Raw genomic sequence first — 20903 nt, 5'->3', positions numbered from 1 at the left:
GTGCTACATTTAACTGCCGAAACTGCTGTTGGTGAAGTCTCTTCCTTCGTAGGTGTTGTCAGAGGTCAGCATGTGGGAGAAGCCGAGATCAGGGATGATCGATGAGTTTCTCACTAGTAATTGGAAGTTGTAGGTGCGTTCAAGTGGATTTTTCCCAGTCGGTATATGGTAAATACCACCTTCCCACTTGGTTATGAATGCAGCATTAGTTCCACAAGCTCAAAATATCTGCAAACTAACACAGTAACAGATTAATGCTGATTTAATTTGGCATTTTCACTCCAACAATGGCAGACATGTTGGCAAAAGGAGACAAATGCAAAATTGAAAATGGAATATCATAAAACAAACTATTCTTGCATTCAGGATGGCATGTTAGAAATGAAATCTTAACACTAAAAGGCATCGTCAGGCGAGACTGCAAAAGATTCTGTTCACTTTTGCACAAAACCCTCTTCACTTCATTTTAAACAGCTTGCATTAGACAAAATACTGTACATTCTTGGGGTTTTTGATGTACAATGAACAGTACAAAATAAACCTGAAGTAAATGTATTCCACTTAAAAAATAAAATATGAACAAACTATAACAGTTAATTCATGTAATAAATGAAGACCTATTTAACTGCCAATCATTATACAGACAATATGATTGAATAAAACATATTGCATTGGATCATCATTCATCAAAGCTAGGATGAGAGAAAACACCATTGCTCAGACAGCAAAACCAGAATGTGAAGTGAATGTTTTCTGTAATCATCCTGTCATGACTTGTAGCTGAACCAATTTTAGTAAAGGCCTCGTGTGTCAGAGGTCAAGCAAACAAGACTTTGGGTGATGTCCTGCAATAAAAACACACATCAGATCACATATTGCCTTGTGCCTTATGTACAGCACAAAGCTATCAGAGATAAAAGTAGAAAAGATAAACACATTATGCTTTTACCAGTGTTTAGTTCAAACACCCTTTGGACTATCTGCCTTCGCCTGCACAGGAAGACAGGCACTGAAATAGTATTGATTCAAGAGAGAAAAGCAGCATCTGCAGCAGCAAGCAAAACTATTCCAGACACATCTACCCTCACAGAGCCCACATACATAACACAGTGTTATTTAAAAAGGCACAATGGCCACATCCCATGATTTCAACGATAGTCATTATCAAGTCATCACCTATACAATAATATACACCTCTTTACAGTGAATAGGCTCATTAAGAGAAAAAAGATTCCACAGTAAAACTACCATTGTCGACTCGTCTTTCAACAACATCAACAGAAGAATTCCTCCCTTGCTTTGCCAAGTATTGTGCCCAACAATACTTGAATACCTCACAATACTTGACATTAGGAGGGACTCCATTGCAAATAAAACAGATTCTCTCTGTACTACACATTACAGCCCCCACTAGTTCATTTCAGCACTGGCTTCTTGATGCTTCGAGGGACATTGGGACGATTCCATTCGGAGCCATTTTGTCTCAGTCGAGCAGGAAAGGCACTTGGTTTGGGCTGCTGCTCCCCCCTGTCGGCAGCTCCCAGGCACTGCAGGCCTGGTCCTCACCAGCACAGGACAGAGCAACAGAGCACCAGTATGTGTCCACTCGTAAGGCAATGCTCCTCTGTGCAGCACTCATCTACCACCCCTCATCGGCTCTCAGGCAGGCTCCGTGTCCGGTGTGGCTGGATGTGGCACTGGCAGTATGTGTGGCTCAGGTGGGACGGGATCTGTAAAGGGGGTTTCTGACTGTGTGGGGGGTTCTGAGGGCAACAATGTCTGTGGAGGCAGGTCTGGCAGTGTGGATGAGGGTGATGTAGGCAGTACTGGTTGGACTGGTAATGATGTGGATGATACTGGCTCTGCTGGTAATGTGGTTGGCACTGACTGTGGGGGGGTTGTTGTGATTGACAGTGACTGTATGGGTGTGGAGTCTGATACGGTCACTGACTGTATGGGTGCTGTGGATGGAATTGTGCTCGACCCCATCACAGGCTGTGAGGGTACTGTGTTTGACGGTGTGGGTTCCTCTGGCTGCGACGTGTGTGTCTGCAGCGGGGGCGTGGTCTCGGGGTGTGTGTAGGGAGTCCGTATCCAGGAGAGCTGCTCTGAGCTGGAGTAGTAGGGAAGGAATGACCTCTCGTGGGCACAGGTGCGCATGGCCAGGTAGGTGTGGTGCAGCAGGTGGGGGAAGCGGGAAGTGAAGTAGGAGACAAAGTCATCAGGGATGGAGCCCAGAGTTTCCTGGACCTCTGCTGGTAACTCCCTGTAATGGTGCTTCTAAAGGAGGGATAAAAGAAGAAGGATTCATATACACGGACATCTAAATCAGGTAAACACGCATCATTTAGCTGGAAAGACACCCATACCTTGTTTCTCATGGCACGGAGAAGATCTCTGACAGACCCTCCTTTATACGACCGGAATTTGCGTAGGTCTGCCAAGAGAAAATACATGCAATGAGTAATCCACACAGTACATTCTAATAATTTATCCTAAAATGTATAATTTATCCTAAAAGTCTCATAATACAGCAAGATTGAAATACCTCACAATGTCCTGGTCTAAAATGAGATATCCTATAATATAGTCTACCTGTCAGGAAATCTTCAGCCGACTAGTTCTCCACAAGGCATGAAAACTAAAACATAACAACAAGCTAAATAGACAAATGACTGACATGCAAATTAAAAACGAATGAATGCAACAGTCACAGCAAACCTTCTCTTACCATTTCTTTCACATACAGTGGCATATTAAGATTAGGATTAGAACAACCCTATGAAACAACCCTATTCAGATGAACACTCAACAGGAAGCAAAGCAGCCTTTCAGGTTGAGAAGAGCTCAGCTAAATGCTGCAGTCTGGATTGACAGGAAATGCAAACCACATCCACAGTCACAGCATTTTATATCAATGACTACACTCACATCTCTTCTGCACTAATCAGGTTCAGTATAAAACTGTAGTAGGTCATCATTTCTTAATGAAATATATACCCTTTAATTTATTAAAGGCACTAGCATAGTAGTAGGGTTAAAATTGAACTCGGACCAGTCTCTTTACCACTCATGACATGGACAAAGTCTTGTAAGACTGGTGTGTGGTTGTTGCTACAACTGATCTCAGGCCAGTCTCTTACCGGTCTGTAGAGGCACTGTGATGTGTTCCCTCCAGTCCAGCTTCACCACGGCCCGCCCCCCTCGCTCCAACTGCCTTACGATTGGTCCGTCCAGCGGCTCCTTCTCTATCCTGTCACTCAAGTCCTACAGGGGAAACAAGATTAAATATGGGTTTTTATTTAAAAAAGAAAATGTCGTTATTGGAAAATGTTCCGTTCACAGTTGCATCTCGTGCTGATTTATGTGGAACAGTTTAATTAGAAAAGTATTGGATTTGATTGTGACCTGGAAGAACTGCAGCTGTTTCTCCAGGCTCCAGAAGAAGGGGTGTTTGAGCACACTCTCAGCAGAAGGCCTCCTCTGGGGCTCCATGTTCAGCATCTGTTCTATCAGGTCTGTGGCCACGATGTCCTCTGGGAAAGACAAGACCAAGCACTCTGTCACTATGGGGCGATGTTGTGGCAGAATTGGGGTGAGCCATTGTCACTTCTCAAGAGTTATGTTATTGTTCTGTGTTGGACTGTGATGTTATGCATTTCATAACTCCTGTTATGTCTGCACCCTATAACAAGGCCATTGTGTTCTGGAACTGTTGCTTGTATAAAATAACTTGTAACAATATGATTGTATTATTACCTTCCACTATATAAGGGACATGTAGCCATTTACTCTTGGAGCTCCTTCCCTGACTGCGATCAGTGAGGGATCTACCTAGCAGCTTCTCGTCTGCATTAAAGATTCACTATTATAAATTAGTCTCTGCCTAATCTTTGGATCAAATTTTCCACAACAGCGGTCTCTGATGTGAAACAACTGATTGTCAATGTTTGGGTTTGCATTAAACAAAATTGCAATAACATCAGGACCCTGTCTGTCTATAATAACTCTAATACTGCCTTTACCAAAACTGTCCAATGTAAACTTATTGCTCTCTTTGTACTTTTAAAGGCTGAACTGATGCTTACCAACAAGAAACAACTGTTTCTTAGACAGTCAACATCCTGGTTTAAATCAAACCAATCCTACACCAACTTCCTCTCACCGCCTTCCTGTGTGTCTGAGAACAGGAAGTGATGTCCTCACCATGTTTGTGGGGCTGTAGCTGGTCCAGGCTGTAGGCTCCCAGCAGTATGTTGGCTTGCCTCTGCAGAGACTTGCCAAAGGGATGACATCCCCAGGACACCACATAGTAGAACACACAGCCTGCAGAGAAGATGTCCACCGTGCACGTCTACAGAGGAAGAGAGCGAGAGGTTAGGAGTTCAATAATGGCGTTCTGTTGATGGTTAGCAATCAATGTCTTTGATAAAGGCAAGATAAGTATGTAACAGTGAACTGCATTCACATCAATTTAAATTAGTATCAGACAGCGACAGTCACACAGGCTTTTGTTTCATGACAGCTGCTATCTGTAAAATCAGGACCAGTCATGTGTCCAGTAGAGAGAGGGACCACTCACAGGGTTGTCCTTGCAGTCCTCACTGAGGACCTCTGGGGCGATCCACCCCTCGGTGCCGGGCACCCCGGACCTCCTGCTGAAGCTGTGTCGGCCCACCGCCAGCTTCTTACACAGGCCAAAGTCAGAGATCATGGCCCGCGCCCGACCGTGGGCGTTGGGCATGGACACCAGGATGTTGTGGGGCTTCAGGTCTCTGTGCACTGGGGACGGGAAGAATGGAGAAGATCAGATCAGACTGGAAGAATAACCTGTAACCTAGGAGATCTTAGATGTTTACTGTACCTAGTCCAGCTGCAGTAGTCTTGTGAATCTTATTGAAAATATTACTGTATGGTAAGAACCTTTCTGTTCTTCATGAAAACCTATATTAAAACCTAGTGGAGGTGCACATCTTGTGATTATTACCTATATTGAGGGAGTGCAGGTGTGCCAGTCCTGACATGGTCTGCTGCAGCAGCATCACAGGCTCCAGTCCATGCCGATCAAAATCCTGTCTCTCCACATACTGAAAGAGGAAACAATGAGTCCGTATGCAGTGAGTGAGTAAAAGTAACAAGAAGCAAGTTTAAGAGGATGAATTAATTAATAAATGAATGAGAGCGTAAGCTGAAAGGTCAGGAAGAGAGAGGGTGTTGTAGGTGCTTAAGACAACTTTGGAGGGCCAGATACATTTGGCTCGTGGGCCGGGTGTTGCAGACCCCTTGGTTTGGTGGTCAGTGAGGCTGCAGTACCTCTTGCAGTGAGGCGGCACACAGCTCTATAGCGATGTACTGGAACTGGCGGTCCCTCTCTGTGCAGAAGTAACGGATGACGTTGGGGTGCTCGTCCGACTCGCGCAGCAGGTCCACCTCACGGTCAGCAAAGCTGAAGCATTCTGGGAGGATCCTCTTGACTGCCACGGCACGGTTGTCAAACTGACCCCTGGTGGACAGAGCAAGGGAAGGTTAGTAGAACATTCCTAAACAGACACTTTACAAAGAAAGGTTGACTTCTTGTCTGTATGTTTGTAAAACTGAACATTTGTCAAAGTAACTGAAAAACAAAAAGGTTGTGTCCCAATTCTCTTCCCACTTGCACAGAAATAATGGGGATGCGGCCAAAGACTCTCGAGAGTCTATATGACGAGTAGAGATGATTGAACAACTGAGTAGCCTCAAAAGGCACTTGACTTTCATTTCACTTTGTTACAAAATGTAGATACATTAGCCTGGGGTGAGACTTACTTATACACGATGGTTCCCTCTGCACCGTGTCCCAAAACATTTTTGGGACGGAACATTATCTTTCCAACTCTGACCATGTTGGAGTCCTCATCTGATGAACCATAAAAAAAGCACATCAGATATTGGAATCAGAAGAGTATCTTCTCTCCTTTTCAAAACAATTGCCAGGCATCAAGATGAACAGAGCAGTGCTAGACCTACTATAAGTGTGTGAGTGAGTATGTGTGAGTAATTGTGTGCGCATCAATGTGTGTTGTCTTTATCAATGTGTGTATCCACTTGTGTCCTCCATACCTCCATCCTCGTGCTCGTTGGCGGAGCTGCCCAGCTCGGGCACAGACAGGTTGGAGTGGTTGGATGCACGGGGGGTGATGTTGGGGGTGCCGTTGGGACTGCTGTGGTCTGAGTCAGCGTCCGGGGCCAGCAGGGGCAGGTCGGTCCCTGGGGGAGAGAACGGCTGTCTCCTCAGGAGATCCAGCCGCTCATCTAACTGCCTCTGGAACTGTTCATGCTGCAGCTGCTGCTGTTTGTGAACACTCTGGGAGAGGAGAGATGGAGAATAGAGGGTGTGTGTAAACCAGAAGTACATGTATAAGTGAGCTATAGTGTTCAAGTCAGGATTGTGTTATATCCATAACTCAGCATTTCAACTAAACTGTGGCCTTACTTCCTACATTTAACACAGAGCCTACCATCATACTGGAACTAAACTGTGGCTTCCTACATTTAACACAGAGGCTACCATCATACTGGAACTAAAATGTGGCTTTACTTCATACATTTTCATCACTCATGTTCAGCTTGTTGACTGACAATCTGTACAGCCAGGTAGTAACAGCCATACACCAGATCACCACTAGGTGTCAGTGCTCCCTCACCTTGGGGTAGATGATGATGAAGGCTACCCAGCCAGCCAGGAGGAAGGTGCTGAAAATGATGCTGGCCATGTCTTTAAGCATAGAGTCCACAGGGGCCTCCACCCTCACCTGTGAGGTTCGCCCCGGCTGCTCCTGGATGGAGGTGACCACCGGGGGGCTGGGGCCCACAGTGGGGCCTTCTCCCATGTCACTCTCATTCACCTTCTAGGGGAGGACGAGGGAGAAGATATTTTTTATACCCCAACAAAATCAAATCAAAGAGGAGAGGTTAGTTGGCATGCTGAAGGACTGAAACACACACCTCCTCTAGGGTCTTCTCTGTGGTGGAGGGGATGACATTGCCCTGCTGGCGTGGGATACTGTCAGGGAACTTCTCCAGGATCTTGTTATGGGCATCAGGAGGCGTCTCATGATGACCTGGGAGAGAAACGCATCCAACCAGCATCAGCATCATCACTATGATGATATTACAGTGTGTGTAATATCTATAAACATCAATAACATATTCTTAAATCATTATCATGCTGACATCACTGAAAACCAACTTCCATCCTTATTCTACAGCCACAACTGCATTGAAGTGTATGGACTTGGACAATGCTTGTGTTCCACATTTGAGAACTGAGCATCCAGCAGAGGGCACTATAATAACACAAGGTAGACACTGGGAAGGGGGGAAATGCACAAGAGGAGTGTTCTCTACCTATGAGGAGCAGGTGGTTCCTCATGAAGTTGATGCGGTTGCGTTCCCTCAGGGCAGAGTTGAATTTGACGCTGGTCCTGGGGGTGATCACACACTCCTCCTCCATTGTTACCTCCTGGCTGTTAGGACCCTCCAGCATGGGGAAGGTGCTGCCGCGGGGCTACAGGAGACACACAAACCACTAGATTATGGAACTTTTTTTAACTAGGGGAGTCACCTAGTGATTGACATCCTTTTAGTAGTTCAACGTTAATACACACTACCTGGCCAAAAATATGTGGACACCTGCTCATCGAACATCTCATTCCAAAATCATGGGCATTAATATAGAGTTGGTCCCCTCTTTGCTGCTATAACGGCCTCCACTCTTCTAGGAAGGCTTTCCACTAGGTGTCGGAACATTGCTGCAGGGACTTGTTTCCATTCAGCCAAAAGAGCATTATGCACTGATGTTGGACGATTAGGCACTGATGGTGTTTGATGGGTTTGAGGTCAGGGCTTTGTGCAAATTCTTCCACACTGATCTCAACAAATTATTTCTGTATGGACCTCACTTTGTGCACAGGGTCATTGTCATGCTGAAACAGGAAAGGGCCTTCCCTCAAAATGTTGCCACAAAGTTGTAAGCACAGAATCGTCTAGAATGTCAATGTATGCTGTAGCGTTAAGATTTCCCTTCACTGGAACTAAGGGGCCTAGCTCGAACCTTGAAAAACAGCCCTAGACCATTATTCCTCCTTCACCAAATTTTACAGTTGGTGTCCACATGTAGTTTAATGTTGTTAAATGTTGGCAGAAACTAATACATCCTTTACTACTTAGAAGGAAACTGAAATAAGTGGGATGTCACTATCAAACGGATTACATCAAATTAATCTCAACATCTTATTGTAAATAGATAGAAATAAGGGGTCTTGCTGATACTATCTCATGTTCCTCTGTGCTGCAGGGACCCAGGCCTGAGGGGATTGTGACCTGGGTTGTGGTCAGGTAAACAATCAAACCAACACTAGTGCAGGTCCCTGTGACTTTTAACTCACATCTTTGATCTTGGGCTAAGAGATCAGCTCCCAGAAGCGTCCAGTTGTTTGATGATGTTCTAGATTCTAGACTGAATGTCACATTTTGTTCTAACACAGAAGAGCCTAGTGCCACTCACCACGACCGTGACCCCATCATGCACCAGGGAGGGCGATGCGTACAGGCTGGTGGAGTACTTGCCTACGTAGAGTGTGGCCCTGTGAAGACAACAGAACAGGATAGTCTTAATGTTAGCTTTAAACAAGGAAGAGAAGCCTAATAGACTACCTCAACCAGGACATTTAGAATAGGGAGATTCTCTATTATACTGTAGACCGCTTTGACTTGAGTCAGAAAACTGCACTATTGGTTACAAACAGACAATTTCACACACACACACTACAAGATCACCCACTGAAACTCTTATTTCTCCTTTCTTCTGAAAGCTGGTGTAAATAGAAGTACAGAACTGTATTGTGAAACCATGACTGAAAGAGTCCACCTGTGTTGGTTAGATATGCATCCCTTTATGAACAAATGAAACACCTCTACAAGTCCTGACTACACCACCACTGGCTCATGCAATCATCAAACATAGATATAAAGAGATATTCAATACACCCCATCAATGATTCAGAGCCCTGGAATGCATATCAAAGCTCTAACACGAGATGGGGCCAACCCCTGTTCTCAGGATGGGGAGATCAACCGTAACACGTGCTGCTTGCAAAATCAACTTACTCAACCCATCATAAATTACTTGTGAGACTTCAAGAGTTCAGTTAAAGCATTTAAGGGGCCCCTGTTAACAAAATAAATGCCTTGAAGGAAAACAGAGATTCGGAGTAAATTATTTAATTAATCATAAGAGAGAAGGAAGTGGCTAAATAAGCGTGAAACTAATTCAACAGAAGTCAAAGGAGAATGGTCTTGGCAGAAATGCTGTGGCAAATGCTAAAGGGGAGAGGCTCTGCTTGGAGTCTTGCTGAGCATAGACTGGAGCTGGTAGAAACCAATCAACATTGTTTATAGAAAAGGGTGGGGCTTCTATTCCTAACCCATCAGGACAGAATCCTCAACCCAGATATGCAAATATATACAGTACCAGTCAAAAGTTTGGAAACACCTGCTCATTCAAGGGGTTTTCTTTATTTGTTGTTATTTTCTACATTGCAGAATATATGTGTATGCACATTCAATGCCCATGGCTATGGGAAGATTTGCATGAAAGTTCAAGCTAAAACAGTAGTCCGCTCTACACTTTAAAATACCCACCCCTGGGGGTATTTACTATAGATAAACAATGACATGAGGGTAAAATGGACACAAGTGACAATGAAAAAGTTTCATCCAATTGTCTGTGTTTTTCTATGAAAGCATAAGACGCCTACAAAGTCATCTAAGTCAGGGTTGTGCCTCCATAGCAGAGTAACTAAAGGGAAGCCACAGTCTACTTACATGAGCTTGTTTTTGGGCTTCTTCTCCTTGGGGAAGGGATACTTCCACTGTGTGATGCGGCCCACCTCGCCTGACATGAAGGTGAGGTAGCGCAGCGTTTCCACAGCGACGTTGGTGAGAGGCACCTTGCGCAGGCCCTCGCGCTGCCATATGTACATGGCCACCACGGGGGAGTTGTAATTCTGGATCCACTGGACGTCACCCGACTCACTGTCCACTGTCACCACCAGCCCGTCACCATTGGAGACAAAGTGGGCCATCTCTGTAAGGGGAGGGGGAGAGGGGGGGTTACATAAACTGGGTGTACGCATTGCATCATTGCAACTATGTGAAAGATGATGTGAGGTGGACAATACACATATATAGAAAGAGGTAGAGAGGGAAAGAGATGGAGATGTGAGGAGAGGGAGAGAAACGTGAGGAGAGAGAGGAGAATCATACACTGCTCAAAAAAATAAGGGACCACTTAAACAACACAATGTAACTCCAAGTCAATCACACTTCTGTGAAATCAAACTGCCCACTTAGGAAGCAACACTGATTGACAATACATTTCACATGCTGTTGTGCAAATGGAATAGACAACATGTGGAAATTATAGGCAATTAGCAAGACACCCCCAATAAAGGAGTGGTTCTGCAGGTCGTGACCACAGACCACTTCTCAGTTCCTATGCTTCCTGGCTGATGTTTTGGTCACTTTTGAATGCTGGCAGTGCTTCCACTCTAGTGGTAGCATGAGATGGAGTCTACAACCCACACAAGTGGCTCAGGTAGTGCAGCTCATCCAGGATGGCACATCAATGCGAGAAGTGGCAAGAAGGTTTGCTGTGTCTGTCAGCGTAGTGTCCAGAGCATGGAGGCACTACCAGGAGACAGGCTAGTACATCAGGAGACGTGGAGGAGGGCGTAGGAGGGCAACAACCCAGCAGCAGGACCGCTACCTCCGCCTTTGTGCAAGGAGGAGCACTGCCAGAGCCCTGCAAAATGACCTCCAGCAGGCCACAAATGTGCATTTGTCTGCTCAAATGGTCCGAAACAGACTCCATGAGGGTGGTATGAGGGCCCGACATCCACAGGTGGGGGTTGTGCTTACAGCCCAACACCGTGCAGGACGTTTGGCATTTGCCAGAGAACACCAAGATTGGCAAATTCGCCACTGGCGCCCTATGCTCTTCACAGATGAAAGCAGGTTCACACTGAGCACGTGACAGACGTGACAGTGTCTGGAGACGCCATGGAGAACGTTCTGCTGCCTGCAACATCCTCCAGCATGACCGGTTTGGCGGTTGGTCAGTCATGGTGAGGGGTGGCATTTCTTTGGGGGGCCGCACAGCCCTCCATGTGCTCGCCAGAGGTAGCCTGACTGCCATTAGGTACCGAGATGAGATCCTCAGACCCCTTGTGAGACCATATGCTGGTGCGGTTGGCCCTGGGTTCCTCCTAATGGAAGACAATGCTAGACCTTATGTGGCTAGAGTGTGTCAGCAGTTCCTGCAAGAGGAAGGCATTGATGCCATGGACTAGCCCGTCCGTTCCCCAGACCTGAATCCAATTGAGCACATCTGGGACATCATGTCTCGCTCCATCCACCAACGCCACATTGCACCACAGACTGTCCAGGAGTTGGCGGATGCTTTAGTCCAGGTCTGGGAGGAGATCCCTCAGGAGACCATCCGCCACCTCATCAGGAGCATGCCCAGGCATTGTAGGGAGGTCATACAGGCACGTGGAGGCCACACACACTACTGAGCCTCATTTGGACTTGTTTTAAGGACATTACATCAAAGTTGGATCAGCCTGTAGTGTGGTTTTCCACTTTAATTTTGAGTGAGACTCCAAATCCAGACCTCCATGGGTTGATACATTTGATTTCCATTGATAATTTGTGTGATTTTGTTGTCAGCACATTCAATTATGTAAAGAAAAAAGTATTTCATAAGAATATTTCATTCATTCATTCAGATCTAGGATGTGTTATTTTAGTGTTCCCTTTATTTTTTTGAGCAGTGTATTTAATATTAGTTTCCTTTGATATTGGATGATGTTCAATAGTAATATGTTGTGAGGATAATGACAGTAGAAAATCATCTCCCTGGATCTATGTCCTATGAGATATGCTTTCAACCAGAGAGCAGGACGATATCAGTAACACAATACTCGTTAGTATCATGGCAAGGAAACAAAAACACGAAGAGGATTTAACTTCTTTAGGAAAACAGCCCTGATGTCATTGTTGTCATCCAGATTCACACGTATTTATTTTCCAAGCTATAGCACACAATATGTTACATCCAGCAGGTTTTTACAGGACCAAAGAGTTACATCTGCTTCCTGTTTTCATTTTTGCCATGGAAAATATATTGTGATACTGGCATCATCACAGCCCTACCAGACAGCAGGTCTCAAACAACTCAGTCTCTCACATACATAGCCTACCTTCACTGTCGCTATGGAGAGATATAAAAGCATGTCTTACTGTATCTGGTGTCGTCGTCAGGCAACGTGGAGGCGTAGTCGAAGTAGGTGGCATTCCAGCGGAGCTCTCTACTCTTGGTGTCGTACATGGTGATAGTGTACTCTGGGGAAGGGACAACATCATATACTGTAGCCTAGAACATGTAGGATATGCCAGAGTAGTGAAACTAAACTCAGCAGGACTCAACCCATGGTGATATTGTGCTTTGGGAAGAAATGGTGAGAGCGCTCATTACAACTATACAGCTATGGTGACAACACTGACCAAATTCATGTTCCCCTGACAGAGGTATCCCACGTCTCCATGTCTTGGAGTGCTGCCCTGGCAGCCTGACCTTTACAACCGCCATAAATATCTACAACAAGCCACACACAAGTCATCTAAAGTGACATCAAAATTAAGCGGATGCCATAGGACACAGGGTATGACAGATCACCACAGTAATAACTGGGAGTACAAATGGGCATGGAAGTAGAGTAGCATTTCCAAGGCAGTAAAGTTTCCCCTAATCGCTGATCTTGGGTCAGATTCACATTTTCCCCTTTAATGGTTAAGGTTAGGATTGGGGGAGGGGAGGGGAGCTGATCCCAGGTCTGTAAAGGGGATGTAAATGAGGATGTGGAAAATTAAACCCAGTACAACAAGATCCTGGTTAAAATGTCAGAGGGAGAGAAATTTCACTTGCTTTGGCAATGTAAACATATGTTTCCCATGCCAATAAAGCCCTTTAAATTGAAATTGAAAAGAGGCTTTGCGTTGATGCCAGACTTTTACATAAGTGCCATTAGCAGAGAGGGTTGAGGCGTCCGCATGCTCCCCAGCTGAAACAGTTCAGAAGAGTTTGTTCATATATTATGATGACATTTTGTGACGTTTTCGTTTGTTTTGGACTTCAGTGAGGGTTTTTGAGTGTTTGGGCACACACATTTCTGTCTGGACGCAAGACGAAGTCGGTAGCCGAAGTCTACGCCCCTTCGTCTGAGATTGGTCAACAGTAGGGATTCTTCAATAAAGTCTGTTGTCATTCGACGAGCGACGACTCATTTTCATGCACATTGTTTCATTGAGAAATAATGCACCAAACATCTTAGTTAGATTCAAAATTGGGCAACAAAGACCTACTCGACAAAAAACGTAAAAATGAATGACAGATTCCTTGAGTTAGATTAATTCAGACTATTTTGAGGAAGTGTACACTGACGACGCTGTCTCAAATGGACAAATAGTAAAACAGCTGCTTTTTTCTAGTTTTTCAAGCGAATGTCTTTTAAGGGAGTATGTGAGCACACAAGTTCAGTTCGCCTAGCTGACTTCGGCTAGCTGCCAGCTGAACAGCATGCTGACGCCTTTAGACGGTACAAATAAATTAGCTGGGATAGGCTGGAGATAAGATACCTATGGAGATTAAGTAAGTAGATTTGGGACTGTGGGGAAAGGATAGGTAGGGCTGACCAGGTGAAGCCAGGGATGTAGAGGGGACAGGGGTTGGGGGCAAACGGGTCTATCCATAGAAACAAATAGACAGAACACATCTCTAAGAGCCTGGGCCTAACTGAACCTCATAGGGATTGCCCAGTGGCTTTTTTATTTTACCACCCTTTCTCCCCAATTTCATGGTATCCAATTGTTTTTTAGTAGCTACTATCTTATCTCATCGCTACAACTCCTGTACAGGCTCGGGAGAGACGAAGGTTGAAAGTCATGCGTCCTCCGATACACAACCCAACAAAGCCGCACTGCTTCTTAACACAGTGCGCATCCAACCCGGAAGCCAGCCGCACCAATGTGTCGGAGGAAACACCGTGCACCTGGCAACCTTGGTTAGCGTGCACTGCGCCCGGCCCGCCACAGGAGTCGCTGGTGCGCGATGAGACCCTACCGGCCAAGCCCTCCCTAACCCGAACGACGCTAGGCCTATTGTGCGTCGCCCCACAGACCTCCTGGTCGCGGCAGGTTGCGACAGAGCCTGGGCACGAACCCAGAGCCTGAACCCAGAGCCTGCAACAGAGCCTGCAGTACAGCGCCCTTAACTACTGCGCCACCCGGGAGGCCCAGTGGCTTAAGGGGGAGAAGTGAATAATGAATATCCCATAGAGATGTTTAGACCCCAAGCCAGCCAGGTGTAGGCTGGGCTACAGGTGCCTACCGGTGCGTCCCAGGTAGAGCAGGGAGGAGGAGGGACACAGCATCTCAGCAAAGGAGGAAGTGAGGGTCTGCTGCTTCTCCCCTGTCAACAGGTCCACCACGTACCACAGGTCCTGCTTCTTACCTGCGCATACACACAAAGTGATACAAAAACAGACATAAGGACATCATGAGGACACAAACACATGGACACAATAGGGCTGGGTGATATATATTGAATTCATTTGTTTGTATGGGAATTTATGTCCACTTCTCGTGTCTTTTTGGTCTCGTCTCCTTTTCATGCTCAGTTTCAGTCGTACGTGGAATTGCGTACCACTAGGAGCATTTTAGCCAAAGCCTATTATTCAAGCTGTCTAGTCTATGTTTTAATAAATATGCAATAAGTATAAAAACACAAATATATACGGAATTGGCAACTCATTCTCATTCTAGGTAGGCCACTTGATTTCAACATCTGGCTAGCATGCTGTTCAAACAGCTGGATACGGACAGAAGGGTGTGTTCATAACAGTTCAACTGTTCTATCTAGTCAACTACCAAATAGATCCAAGTTAGCTAAACTTGAAATATAAATATTATCTGGATACTCACTAACACGTGTGCTTGTAATTGAGAGAATGTGTATGAGACCCGTGTTAATGCTCTATAATGCCTGCTACAAGAAGTGAATCCTTATTATGCATGGTTCTTTTTAGGCCACATCGCCCAGCCCTAGGAAACACAGAGCAGTCAGCCTAATAACATTGTAAAAACCTACTTGTCTCTGGTCTGAAAGCAGAGCCATACATGCAGTTGAACCACATTCAATCTGAGTTGTTTATTATGCTTATTATACTTTGAGTGAATGGGAGGGTCAGAGGGCGGGCAACCTCAGTTAAGTAAAGGTGGGCTAGACAAGCACCCAGCATTCTCCCAGGGGGTAATGGGTGTTAACCTACCTATAGTCTTATTAAAAACACCCCATGCCCTGGTAGTGCACTGTCTCCCTATTGTGTTGGTGAAGGGAGTGACACTAATCGTTATTCTGGCTGGACTGTAATAACAACGCCTGATGGATTACGAAACAGTGTCCCATCTGCAGTGCTGGTGGCCCCACCCGTGAGTAAGATGTTGTTGGCTGAGCTGCTCCTCAAACTGACTTTGCAGGACGGCTTTAGACTGAAGATTACGGTTGTCTGTCTAGCACAAATTAAGGTGAAAATTGCCATTGGCCAACAGGTTTGACAATTAACACAGAAAATTCTCCCTTAGTGCTCGCAGTGGCTTCAGTGAATGGGTGTGAAAACTTCTACAGGACTAAGAAACATGACATCCATTTTCTCCGCTGAACAATGGCACGGTAGATAGGTTAGATTACGGTCACGCCTTCGTGCCGCAGTATATTCAAAGGAGCAGGAGTTATGATGACCGTGAGGTGAAAGGAATGGAAATGTAGTATAACGTCTTTTAGTTCTAACAAGATTATATTCATTCATTAGAGGTCAGCCTGATCGGGAAATTAAATGGTAGTCCCGCTTGGTAGAGTAGATAACCATGACAACGTAGTCCAAACTGTTCCTGGTCTGTTCTAAATGTCTACATGTCATGTCAGTGTGTCGTCATATACTCCAGGTCTGAGAGCTGGAAGAGTTACCCATGTAGATGATCCCGTCAGAGCTGCGGCAGGGTGACGCCTGGACCAGCTCAGGTATGGTGAAAGGCAGTTTCTGTGGAAAACAGGGAAATGTCCATTGGCCCACTCATAAGCATGTTTACTGTGAGTGTATCAATATCAAGGGGTCAATGTTGAGCAATGCCATTTCATCACAAACCACATACTCACTCACAATCTCACACAGACTCTGCTACTACAACCACGCCAAACAAATATGATGTGCGTGCGCACACACACACACACACCTATGTGCACTACATGTTTTGCGTGACTTGCTTATCACCTGTGGTTGGCAGATATGCAGAGGCCTTCTAGAGAAAGAGGAAACTGTCAGTTCCTCTCTAGTGAGGAGTGACCCTGTTAGTCTAATAAGGGGGTTCAGTGGTTCCTCTCTAGTGAGGGGTGACCCTGTTAGTCTAATAAGGGGGTTCAGTGGTTCCTCTCTAGTGAGGGGTGACCCTGTTAGTCTAATAAGGGGGTTCAGTGGTTCCTCTCTAGTGAGGGGTGACCCTGTTAGTCTAATAAGGGGGTTCAGTGGTTCCTCTCTAGTGAGGGGTGACCCTGTTAGTCTAATAAGGGGGTTCAGTGGATCCTCTCTAGTGAGGGGTGACCCTGTTAGTCTAATAAGGGGGTTCAGTGGTTCCTCTTACAGTCAGTCCCTCGTTGTTCTTCCCTCCTAGAGAGTACAGGCTGCCATCATTAGGGTCAGGCAGAAAAGCTGGCCTACGGCGAGAGAGAGAGATGGGGTAGAGAATGTTAACACTCCGACAGATCATACATAATTCAAGGTGAAGTGTGCTGTGACACCTGTGCACTATAGGCCTAAATAAAGTTGGATTTGATTGTTGGGTAGGGCTTACACTTTGTCAGATCAGTCATCAATGAACCCGGTTGTATTTTGAATAGAGTAGTCTTATTGCTCAAGCAGAACAGGACAAAAAACAGTTATGCATGCTCAGCACATTGTGTTAAATTTCCTGTTGCACTCAATACACTATGACACCCAAACTGACAGACTCGCACACGCACACAAAAACACACAGTCTTCAGGATACTTACTCCGCCACATGCGTTGGAACCTGCAGAACAGGATCTGTCCACAGAAGAAAACAGAAGAAAATGTGCCTTTCAGTCATCAGTGCCATGAATAGTACACTACAAATGATGACAGTACCGGTTGATCAAGAATCAGCAGCATGTATACAGTACACAATATGAACCACTACACTGCTGTCTTTCCTGTTTGAATATAAACCCCATAGTTCTTCAGTTCATAAACGATTACTCCCAAACACAGAATTAACTCAGAAGATTTACTGAAAACTTTAAGGTCAGGGACCTTTCACTCTGATCTTGAGAAAGGAAGAATTAAGGATCCAGCTTTAATATCACAAATAATTTTAATTTTGCTCCTAAATTAATCTTTGTGTGCGCCTATATTTTTCAACTTACGCCACACATGCTCCTTGTAAAAATTGTCAGCATCGACCCCTGCATTGTTGGTCTCAGGTTAAGCATCTCCTTAAACCACACTTGTCCTAACTGATAAGAGGCCAACGCCCCTTATTTAGCTAATGACAACAGTATAGCCTAAATAAACAGTGGCCAGTAGCCCACAGGGGACACATTAATACTCACTGTAAGGGCCCAGGTCGTATTCTGTAATGTATTGTATAGAGCGGACACGATTCCCTATTCTACATGATAGAGAAGCAGGTCATATATTACTATCTGAATGTCCTGTAATGTCACACCCCACTGAATGTGATACAGCACCCAGGCCACCCTGCCAAACTGGCACACACAGGGACCAGGGCGTAATGACATTACTACTAGACAAACACACACAGCGGCAGCGGAGTCCACAAGGTCAGCCAGATGGAACCTCTGCTCTGACTGGCAGAGGTCTGTGCTGGGTGGTTTACACAGGTAGCCCAATTGTGTGATGACATCTTTTACAGACGACCATGCAGGAGATGTATATATTTTTTAGTAGAACGTTTTCAATTCAATTCAAAGGGGCTTTATTGGCATGGGAAACATGTGTTAACATTGCCAAAGCAAGTGAGGTAGATAATATACAAAAGTGAAATAAACAATACAAATTAACAGTAAACATTACACATACAGGAGTTTCAAAAGAATAAAGACATTACAAATGTCATATTACGTATATATACAGTGTTGTAACAATGTACAAATGGTTAAAGTACAGAAGGGAAAATAAATAAGCATAAATATGGGTTGTATTTACAATGGTGTTTGTTTTTCACTGGTTGCCTTTTTCTTGTGGCAACAGGTCACACATCTTGCTGCTGTGATGGCACACTGGAATTTCACCAAGTAGATATGGGAGTTTATCAAAATTGAGTTTGTTTTCGAATTCTTTGTGGATCTGTGTGTTTTCTCCATTTGTAACTGACAGAGAGCCGTGTTCCGACCTCAATGTTCTTTCCCTTCACTGAATATGCACCTCACCTGATAGCGTAACTGTTTGGGAGGACACACTGACTATTAATGTGTGTGTTGTTGTATGTGGTAGGTGCAGCAGGGTCAAGACAGCGATGCATCGTTTTATCCACGCCTACCATTTATCCTAGCAACATTCAAAGCCGCGCTGATTGGTCAGAGTTCAGTTGTTCCTGCGTTTTGAAAGAACAAACGCTACAGACAGAATCGCCTCCAAAACATTGCCATCCATACTTAGCATTTCCCCTGAATTTGGATATTAAGTTGCATTTAACTATGTAGCTTTTTAGTTAGTGACTGCAACCAGCCTGATTGACCAGATGGATAGCATTGACATCATGGATAGTTTGTTTTTGGAGATAAGTAAGATGTAACTTATATCAAGTGTTATCGCTAGCTTACATCGCCGATTGGGTTGAAGCTGTCTAGTAGTGCGTTGACCACACTAGGAGTTCGAAGTGTTTACAAAATGACTATTGAGATACTTAGCTACATTACATTTGTGCTGGTACGCAACTAAACGAGATGCTAGCTCCATTCATTCACCATTACTGACAATAATGTAATGTTAGCCATCTACAGTCACTTGTTGCTTGCCTTTAGTTAGGATAATTTCAAAACGAAGCCGCGGAACTCCCGCGGTTCGTGGCATGGCAGGCACGAGCAAAGTACGAACTCCCAGTTCGCGGGGATTCCTCTTCAGCTATCTTCCGCGTATTTACTTAATCAGTATCTCCGAACTCTTAACCAATCAGCACGGCTTTGAATGTTGCTAGGTTGCTTGTGGGCGTGGTTTGGCCCCATAAAAAGGACACACCAGGGATGGGACCCATGCCAACCCTGGGTTGGATCCTACCTGCTGGGCCTGAGTGACAGGTTCCTACCTCCCTCCAGGCTCCTTCTGTGGGCATTATAGTCAGTTAGGCCTCAGGGAAGACCTGCATATCTCCTGGATGTGGGCTTTAGTTAGTTAGGCTTCAGGGAAGAGAGCAGATGTTTGAGAAAGGCGACCTGTTGCTATCCCTGTCCATGTCCATATTAAAAAGGCCTTTTGAGGAAACACAGGGCTCAGATGGGACCAATTCCATATTCTCATGTTTATTAATGATGTTATACAGTATCAGGTGTGACTCGCTGGTTTGACATGAAAGGTCAACCATTTGTGATCCACCGTTTCCCTGTTATTCAGCCCATCTGATACGATTTGCATTTGTTGTTCACCTTGAATCCAAAATGGAGATTCAGTAACGTTACTAGCCTAGCTACATGACTTCTAGTAAATAGACCCTGCATTAATATGCTAATCATACCAATGCTCATTCTGACCATGTAACCTCAGACAGGATGTTTAGATATGAAAGTGTTTTTTTTTTTATTGTCATGTGCACAAGCAAGTACAGTGAAACGCCTTTCTTGCAAGCTCTCCTCCAACAACGCAGTAATCATTATCAGTAGTACTATAAAATAAAGTAGAACAAAAACAAGAGAAATATAAATACAGCGAAGCAGTTCACCCCTGCCTATTATGGCTGACCACGATTAAAGGCTATATCTGTCCCACTCTCTCCAGGTTAATGATTACCAGGTTAGCATGCGTGGGCAAAGAGTTCACTGCATTTACTCATGCGCCGGGAGAGCAGAAAATACAGTGAAAACACCCACCATTATCTAAACCCAGAAATGCCTCAAAAATGCCATTTACACAGTGAAAAATAATCTGTCAATACATCCCTTTATGAGGTAGGCCTGAGAATAACACAGTTACCATAGTTTATGATCGACAGCCTACTCCCACGCTCACTAGAGCAGTGTTGATTTCTCTAACCATTCAGTACCTCAATAGCTGTAATTACAGTATTAGTACATGCAATGATACGCAGCTGAGGTTAAAAAAAAGTAGGCCGACACGAGCATTCTTCCCACTGCCTCGTACACTGTGTGATTAGTTCTGAAAATAATGTTTCTGCTCTGAATCTGGTTTCCACCATTCAACAAAAGACGAAATAGAGCTCTTCTTCAGTTTCACAAACTAAAGGGGTCTCGATTGTGATCCTTGTGGAACAACAATGGCACTTTGTTTCACAGGTGTAACTCAAACAGCAGCTAAAGATTGATAGAGACAAACAAAGGCGCTAGTGCATTACTCAGGACTCTCCTCTTCCTCCTTACCCTCTTTCAGCGTCCATTTGATAGAGCCTGATTTCTTGCTGACGGCGTGTAGGTTTCCATCCAGGGTGGACACAAAGAGCAGGCTTTCGGGGAGGGAGACGGTGCTGGCGCGGCAGAAACT

The 20903-nt window shown here is 45.0% G+C and overlaps 1 protein-coding gene across 1 annotated transcript in view; it reads right to left on the bottom strand.

The window, feature by feature from the left end:
- The window catches only part of LOC109881302 (serine/threonine-protein kinase/endoribonuclease IRE1), a 29088-nt gene that overhangs the window by 2032 nt on the left and 6153 nt on the right, over positions 1-20903 (bottom strand). The window contains exons 2-22 of the mRNA XM_031813852.1: positions 20783-20903; positions 17204-17237; positions 16795-16867; positions 16124-16196; positions 14489-14611; positions 12343-12444; positions 9865-10126; positions 8546-8624; positions 7387-7546; positions 6985-7100; positions 6684-6887; positions 6100-6343; positions 5806-5896; positions 5314-5503; positions 4988-5087; positions 4583-4782; positions 4207-4354; positions 3409-3536; positions 3144-3267; positions 2370-2437; positions 8-2280 (exon numbers count right to left, since the gene is read on the bottom strand). Coding sequence (XP_031669712.1) covers positions 1660-2280; positions 2370-2437; positions 3144-3267; positions 3409-3536; positions 4207-4354; positions 4583-4782; positions 4988-5087; positions 5314-5503; positions 5806-5896; positions 6100-6343; positions 6684-6887; positions 6985-7100; positions 7387-7546; positions 8546-8624; positions 9865-10126; positions 12343-12444; positions 14489-14611; positions 16124-16196; positions 16795-16867; positions 17204-17237; positions 20783-20903 — 3261 coding nt within the window. The 3' untranslated portion in view covers positions 8-1659. The remainder of the gene's footprint in view (positions 1-7; positions 2281-2369; positions 2438-3143; positions 3268-3408; positions 3537-4206; positions 4355-4582; positions 4783-4987; positions 5088-5313; positions 5504-5805; positions 5897-6099; positions 6344-6683; positions 6888-6984; positions 7101-7386; positions 7547-8545; positions 8625-9864; positions 10127-12342; positions 12445-14488; positions 14612-16123; positions 16197-16794; positions 16868-17203; positions 17238-20782) is intronic.

This window comes from Oncorhynchus kisutch, unplaced genomic scaffold (assembly GCF_002021735.2).
Source record: "Oncorhynchus kisutch isolate 150728-3 unplaced genomic scaffold, Okis_V2 Okis06b-Okis10b_hom, whole genome shotgun sequence".
NCBI classification, from domain to species: domain Eukaryota; kingdom Metazoa; phylum Chordata; class Actinopteri; order Salmoniformes; family Salmonidae; genus Oncorhynchus; species Oncorhynchus kisutch.
This window is presented reverse-complemented; position numbering and strand designations above follow the sequence as displayed.